This window comes from Poecilia latipinna, unplaced genomic scaffold, assembly GCF_001443285.1.
Source record: "Poecilia latipinna isolate Pla-1442-1.1 unplaced genomic scaffold, P_latipinna-1.0 Scaffold336, whole genome shotgun sequence".
In the NCBI taxonomy this organism is placed as follows: domain Eukaryota; kingdom Metazoa; phylum Chordata; class Actinopteri; order Cyprinodontiformes; family Poeciliidae; genus Poecilia; species Poecilia latipinna.
In genome coordinates this window covers 231,130-238,944 of record NW_015112952.1, presented here as the reverse complement: position 1 = coordinate 238,944, position 7,815 = coordinate 231,130, and the positions used below count along the sequence as shown (strand labels likewise).

Here is a 7,815-nt window from a genome sequence, read left to right as displayed (position 1 = left end):
GCACAGGAGAACTTAGTTTACATTCTTTAGAACGACGTTAGATTAGTTTTCTTTCCTCTTTTTTGTTCGTTCGGTTTATTTTGTTTGTACTTTTAACTCATGTAAAGCACTTTGAATGGCCTTGTTGCTGAAAATGTGCTGTATAAATAAAATTACCTTCAGGACCCATGAAGTCTGAACTCCACAGTCAGACTGAAAACTGATTCAACTAAATGAAACAAACATTAATCATTATTACAGGAACACTTACTGAGTTTGACAGTTATGAAGTTTCACTTGTTTTTGATTTAATTCACAAATTAAAGTTCATTAAGAGACACGTTTTCTAAGCATCAAGTTCTGATAACTTCAGTCTGAGTTGTTAAAATTTAATACTGTAATTTAAATAAAAGTAATCCTGTTAAATTATGCAACCAAGCTTTCCTCAACTAGTTGAACAAGAAAAGCTTTCTGTATTATTTTCATTACTGAGTTATAACTTATTTTAAGCTAGGATTAGATTTCTTCATTCAGTTTGCATGAACAAACATTTTATTAAACATCGACTGAATTCTGCTCACATTTATTTTAATCAGAGTAAAACAACAACCTGCTGCTAGGCATTCTGGGAACTAGTCGCCATTCCTGCCTTTTAAGATTTTTTAAAGTGCTAATTTAGACATAACAAAATGAATAGTTAACATAACTGATTATCTTTCACAAACTCAGACAGTTCAAAATGTAAAACTTGCGACATTTCTTTGACTCAGACAGAGCTGGTCGTATGAATTCTGTTGCATTTACTGCAGTAACGTTTTGATAAAAATGTGCTTTAATTATGCTGTACTTTGAACTTTTACCTGAGTAATTATATTATCAAATATCAATAGTCTTGAGTAAATATTCAGTGAGTTCTTCACAAACTTTCACCAAACACAAACCTGCAGCTTCTGCTTCAGAAACGGAAAAATGACTCGTTTGCCTGATTTAGTTATTTTGTAGTTATTTATATTATTTTAATTTTGGACTTTAAAACACCAAAATTTCCACTTTATATTCTGGTCTGTTTGATGTAACTTTTAAATATTGGTTATTTGATTAATTACTCAGAATTTTTACCAAATACTTTTTAACTGAGTAAAAATGTCTTGAAGTAGAGCTACTTTTACTTTAGTACAATTGTTTGGTCCCTCTGCTTAAGTCACCAGGTGACCTTTGACCCCATCCAATCACTGAACAGATGCTGAGAACAGATCAATGTGTGGATGAAGTTATTAAAGAGGAACAATCTAGAGTTATAGATCTAGAGTCAATGCACAGCTTCAATTTGTCCAGCTGTAAACCAGAGATGAGGATGACCTCTGACCTCTGACCTCCAGAGCCACATAAAGCCGGTTCCACAGTGGTCCTTCTAGCAGCTGCAGAACATTTCAGGACCAGAGAAACTCATCCAGGCGTTTAGTGGCTTTGATTCTGACTGACGAACCAACGGTCCAGAACCCTGCTGGTCCAGAACCCTGCTGGTCCAGAACCCTGCTGCTGGTCCAGAACCCTGCTGGTCCAGAACCCTGCTGCTGGTCCAGAACCCTGCTGCTGGTCCAGAACCCTCCTGGTCCAGAACCCTGCTGCTGGTTCAGTTCCTGGATGGGTTCGGTTCTGCGGCGCTGTTCGGTTCCTGGATGTCGGCGGCGGTTTGTGGTGAGCGCAGAAAGCCCCTCCTCCGGCTGTGAGGGTGTTTCCAGGCAGCAGCTCAGGTCCTAGAAAGAAGCTCTGTGTGACCCGGTTAGCGGAGGATGACATCATGTTTGTGTTTCTACAGCCGGCTGACGCCTCACGCTAATGTCCGACCCGATTACCAGCCAGTCTGCTTCTCCTTCTCACATTTTATCTTCTGTTCATCTAAACTTCTGTCATGCCACATTTTAAACTTGAAATTGAATGCAGGTCATGATGCCAGAGAATCACTAGCAGGTCCAGGAGATCCTTCAACTTCATGAAGGTTTTAACCCAGCAGAAAGTTTTCACACCCTGCTGTCATCCTCACCACCAGCAGCCAGCGCAGAGCTAACTCCAAGCTAATTATTAGGCTAAATATTTAGCTAGTTCAGAAATAAAAGTTTAGCTCCATTTCATTACTTTTCTCAAATAATTGCTGTAATTTATGTACATGTATTTTTTGTTTTGTTTCTTTGTTGATCTCTGTATCGGTGCTGTATAAGTTCTGTCCTGTTTTTGTTCTTTCCTTTTTCTTTCTGTAAAAAAATTCAAAATACCTAATGAACACAATATTTAAAAAAAAAATACAAAAACATTTAGCTCCGTAAATAGTGAACAAGCTAATTATTTAGCTGTAAACCAAATATTTAGTTCTGAGCTGGTTAAATATGTAGTTAGCTGCAGGCTAACTAAACATTTAGCTAATATGCAAATTCACTTGCCAAAAAGCAGAAGCTAAACTTTATAACTGCTGTTAAATTTTGTCTTCTGTGTATTTGTATCAGGCCTGAATGTTTTCTGGACTTCCTGCTGGTAGACGGCGGTGAATGCATGGTGTGGATTTTAAAGCTGAGTCAGGCAGCATGGAGACATAAACACAACAAACTGGTGAAAGTCCTTAAAAGGCTGCAGGTTTGGTCTGAGGCCCCCAGCAGCAGCATGCAGCGCTGGTGGCAGGAAGTCTCTGAGATCAGAGATAAACTGCAGCGGTGGCTCTGCATGGAAGCAGGTCAGAGAGGAGCTGACAGCGTGGGCAGCACAACGCAGCACAACGCAGCACAACGCAGCACACAAGTGATGATGCAGCAACCCGAGTCTGCTGAGTCACAGCATGCCTGGAAACCGGGTCAGAGAGTCAGCAGGCTGCGTCCTGCAGCCCTGGGGCCTCAGCCTGGGGGTCCTGGGAGCCCCAGGCTGAGGCCTGGGGGCCCTGCAGGGATTCTGCATCAGGATCAACCCAGGGGTCCTGGAGCAGCCAGGGTCTCAACCTGGGGCCATCAGGATCCTCACAGGGATCAGTCAAAGATCAAAGATCCTCAGTGGGGCCTGCAGAGCCCGAGGGCCCCCAGTCCGGCCCTCTGCGTTCAGCATCCAGCAGACCAACATGGAACCTCTGACATGAAGTGAGATCATGATGTGAGTCAGAACCGAAACCTTCAGATTATCTCCTTCTGAAATCTGCAGCAGAAACGATCTGCAACCGCTGGAATATTCCCCGAGGTTCACAGAGAGAGAGAGTGGGGGGACATGTCCGTCCTGCAGCAGCAGAACCAGAACCGGGCCTGGACTCCACAGTTTGTGTCGAATCTTTTCTGCAGAAACGTTCTGCGGCTCTGTGACATTTTCTCCAGATGGGTGTTACCTGCAGCTTTCAGCTCACCTTGTTTTACTTCTTAGCCGTTAAAAAGCCTGAGCTGCCGATTCTGATTTTGGCTCAAACTAATTATTTTTATCTGAAATTTTACTGAATAAAGCAAGAAAGTGTCTGAGTTGGTAACAGTGGGGAGCAGACATGACCTGGTGGGCGGGGCTTGGCTGGTGGGCGGGGCTAGCACAGGACAGAGGCTGACTATTGGACCTTTGATGAGGTGACATCACATGGAAGTATCGGCTCATCACTGATCTCCCGGCACTTTATTTATTTATATTGTGCTAATTCGCGCAGTCAGAGCCGCTTTTGTCGTCCCGATGGTATTTTTTGTTCTTGCAGTAGAAAGAACGCCTGACTCAGCGGTTTCTGCTGGCTGTGGGTCCGGTTCGCCTGCGGTTCTGATCCTGCAGGTCGAGTTCAGATTAGCGTCCCGGTGTAGCCTAGCTGACATCACTTCCTGGCCTGCTGGTCCTGATCGCTGCATGCTGACTCAGGACCAGGGACTCCATTAAACAGAACCGGCTGACAGCATGAAGTAGGACGAAGCCACAGTGTTTCCTCTGACGCTTTTATGCACATTTTGAGGTTTTGCATTAGAAATAACTTCCTCTGTTTCACAATAACAAAGTTTTTGGTTCGCTTGGGGTGAATCAAAAAATGTTCTGAAAAAAGAATCGATGCTGCAGCAGAGAGAACAGATTGACTCCATCTTTGTGCTACATGCTAGTTAGCGACATGGAAAAACGGCTCATTTGTTTAGTTTTTGTAACATTTTAGAAGTTTGTTTAAAGTTTCCTGATAATTGGATGGAAACATAATGTTCATAATGGAGGAGCGGCCTAGTTAAAGTTTGGGCTTAAATCTGACTGAGACGCTGCAGGATGAGTTTCAGCAGGAAAAGCATCTAGTCAGACTGGTTGGTTGATTGATTGGTTCTTTGTGGCTCGTGATAAATTGGACCTTTGAAGCATCTCAGGAGGCTGAACCGCGCCGACGCTTCGCCTCATTTCCTGGTTGCCTCTGCAGAGCGTGACCTAGAAAATCTGCTGCCAGGTTCGAAGCTCAGCGTTTCATCCTGAGGAGCGCCTGAAACTGGGTCGGCCCGCGGGCCTCGTCAGCCGGGTCGCTGCGGTTTAAGGAGGAGGATCAAACGCTCTCAGGTGGTGACATCACGACGAGGCGCATAAAAAACCCGGCTGTTTACACCGGATCATCAGAACCGGGCAGGACGCCGCAGACGCACATCCACGCCTGACCTCCAGCCAAGCCCTGGGAACCCTGCAGAACAGAACCGGACCAATCCGAGTCAAACAGAACCGGACAGAACCAGCATGTTTCCAGCAGCTAACAGTTCCAGACTGACGGTGAGGAAAGTTCTGATGAGTTCTGCGATCAGCTCTAAGCCGGGTCCGGTTCTAATGGCGATGGTTTGTCTTCATCTGAAGCAGACCCGGTACATGGTTCTGATTGGCTCAGTAGGGTCCAGTCAGCCTCTGATTTATTGAGCTTTATTTCTGTTTTCTTTATCGAACTTCTGGGCCCAGTCCGGTTTTTGAGCAGAACCGGTTCTGAAGCATTTTCTGTTTGATTCAAAAAATCTTTAAAAATAAGTGAAATAATTCTGGGCCTCAGAGAGCTGCTGTAGAGGCCTGCGTCGCAGTGGCTCTGAGGAAGCCTCTGACTGAAGCTGCTTCTCGCCAATAGGAGGTTTTAGTGGCTCCTGCATCGCCATGGAGATTTTTATTATTATTATGGGATATAATGTCAAGAACTTCCTGCTGTAACCCTGGAGACGATTCATTCTCTACTGACTGGCTAATGAAGGTCGACTCCCTCCTCCTCAGGTCATCGGTGCCGTCGTCATGGTAACGATGTTGATGATGGCAGAGGTGGCGTCGAAGCACCCCAGGAAACGCTCCGACGGCTCAGTGAAGCAAACCGTGTCTCTGCACCTGGACCCGGACCTGCTGCTGCTGCCCAGCAGGAACCCGAGGCCGCTGCACAACGCCTCCATCTCGCCCTGGACCTACAAGTGAGTACACAGCTGCCGGGTCCCATTGGGTCTCGCCGGGTCCCAATGGGTCCCACCGGGTCTTGCCGGGTCCCATTGGGTCTCGTCAAGTCCCATTGGGTCTTGCAGGGTCCTGCCATGTCCCACTGAGTTTCTGTTCTGACCCGCCGTCTCTGTCTGCAGTACGTCCCGTGACGAGTCTCTGTACCCGCCCGTGCTGTCAGAGGCGCACTGCCTGCTGAAGGGCTGCCGGGACCTGGAGGGGAAGGAGGACCAGAACCTGCAGTCCCGGCCCATCTGGTACCAGGTGATGGTTCTGAAGCGGGTCAAGACGAACGAGACGGAGCATAGCTACCACTACCGCCTGGAGACCCGTAACGTCCCTGTGGGTTGCACCTGCGTCCGGCACCTGGTCCATGTCCAGGAGTGAAACTGGGTCCAGAACCAGGTCCAGAACCTCTAGTTCTGAGTCGCTGCCTTCTCTGAAGAGTTTTGCATCAAGTTGTGTAAACTGACCACTAAGTTTGGCGTCAGGAGGCGTCCCGCCTTGTTGGTGCTTATTTAAGTTTTATTTAATAGTTTGTGACCTTCAGCAGATATTTATTATTATTACTGATGTATTTATTATCCTGATCAATAAAGTTCAGACACTGAATGATCCTGCTCCTTTATTCTTTAAAATAGATTTCTGTACAACACGTCCTTTAACTAGGCCGATGGATAAGAGCAGCTGCATCCATCCATCATCCATCCATCCATCATGCATCCATCCATCATCCATCCATCCATCATGCATCCATATCAGGGTATTTTTAGTTATAATCAGACAATTTGAACAGAATGTGAAGAAATAAAGCTGGATGCCACCGACTCGGGTCACTCTGTCTTGGTTCTCATCTCAGTCTCGTAGGTTTTTGGACCCGTCTGACTTGTTGGTCCCGAGTTTATCTGATTTAATCTGACTCTGGGTCAGAACCACTTCCAGGTCTGACTTTCGGGTCGGTTCAGGTTGGCGTTCTTTAGGCAGTACCAGCAGAGCAGAACGGTTCTGATAGTTCTGTTCTGAACTTCAGTCCTAGCCAATCAGAACTCAGGTGGTGTCTCCTGATTGGTCCACATCAGGAAAGAGTTCCTCTACTTGCAGGTCAACTTGTTCTCCTCTCTCTGTTGGGACCAGAACTGAAACTGGACCAGAACCACCTCCAGACTTTGACTCTCCATCAGGCTTTTTGGGGCTCGGTTCTGGTTCTACCGGTACCTCGGTCCTGAAGGCAGGAATTGGACTCTAATTCTTGGATCTGAAAGCTGTTTGGTTTCAGTTTCACTTACTGGCAGTGACTTGGAACAAAGTGGTTCTGGTCTGACCCTGATGTCAGACGGTTCTGGTCTGTAAGCCGTTTGGACCTCCTGCAGGTTTTCATCCTGACCAGAACGGTTCAACTGGTTCTGCTTGGTTCTGGTTCTCAAACAGAACTGGACCTGTACAGATCTTGTGGTTTCAACAGCAGGGTTCCTGATTTTCTGCTGTTCTCAGAGGCGCCACTAGATGTCACCAAGGAACCACATCACAGTAAAATGTTCAAGCTGTCCAGCAGGGGGCGCAGTCTGACTCAGAGTATCTGAGCTGATGTCCAGCTTCAGTATCAGACAGAACCCTGCTGATCCGTTTCAGCCGGGTTGGGTTCTGGCTGGTGCATGTACAGTCACACTCACACATGAAGACATTGGCACCGTTGGCATGGCAACAAAGCACAGTAAAGCCACAGGAAACTGATGACTGAATCTGCAGCGTTTGTTTGAAAACGAGGGTCCTGGTGGAGGAGACAAACGTCCCTCAGTCCTCCATGTCCTCCACTGGTTCTGCTCCCAGTCCTCCCAGTCAGAGGAGCGCCAGTCTCCCAGCTCCTCAATAGGCCCTCAAAATCGGCTTGTGGAAAAGGTTCAGCTTGTGTTGTGATCAGGCCATCAAGACACCTGAGGCAGAAAGCAGAGGGAGGCGGTGAGCAGCAACGCAACAACTAGACACACATCAAGATGACGATAGGCCCGACGGCCTCAACCAGAACCAGAACCAGGCCAAACAGAAGCAAACCAATGACCCAAACCAGACTGATCCAAACCAGACTGATCCAAACCAGACTGATCCAAACCAAACTGACCCAAACCCAAATCAGACAGACCCAAACCAGACTGACCTAAATCAGACTGATCCAAACCAATCTGACCCAAACCAGTCTGACCCAAACCCAAACCAGACTGATCCAAACCAATCTGACCCAAACCAATCTGACCCAAACCAGACTGATCCAAACCAAACTGACCCAAACCAGTCTGACCCAAACCAGACTGACCCAAACCAGACTGATCCAAACCAATCTGACCCAAACCAATCTGACCCAAACCAGACTGACCCAAACCAGACTGACCCAAACCAGACTGATCCAAACCAGACTGATCC

At 46.8% G+C, this 7,815-nt stretch overlaps 2 protein-coding genes across 3 annotated transcripts in view; one reads left to right on the top strand and one right to left on the bottom strand.

Moving 5' to 3' along the window:
- The window catches only part of il17a/f1 (interleukin 17a/f1), a 22,452-nt gene extending 16,440 nt beyond the window's left edge, over positions 1-6,012 (top strand). Inside the window, exons 1-3 of one of the 2 annotated variants that reach the window (XM_015035492.1) lie at positions 3,591-4,710; positions 5,191-5,378; positions 5,541-6,012. In XM_015035492.1, coding sequence (XP_014890978.1) covers positions 4,678-4,710; positions 5,191-5,378; positions 5,541-5,787 — 468 coding nt within the window. In that variant the 5' untranslated portion in view covers positions 3,591-4,677 and the 3' untranslated portion in view covers positions 5,788-6,012. Of the gene's footprint in view, positions 1-3,590; positions 4,711-5,190; positions 5,379-5,540 lie in introns of those variants that run through there. The other variant, XM_015035493.1, reaches the window with a different exon arrangement.
- A 274-nt stretch (positions 6,013-6,286) lies between these two features.
- stmn4l (stathmin-like 4, like) overlaps positions 6,287-7,815 on the bottom strand; it is a 14,229-nt gene continuing 12,700 nt past the window's right edge. The window contains exon 7 of the mRNA XM_015035491.1: positions 6,287-7,331. Coding sequence (XP_014890977.1) covers positions 7,323-7,331 — 9 coding nt within the window. The 3' untranslated portion in view covers positions 6,287-7,322. The remainder of the gene's footprint in view (positions 7,332-7,815) is intronic.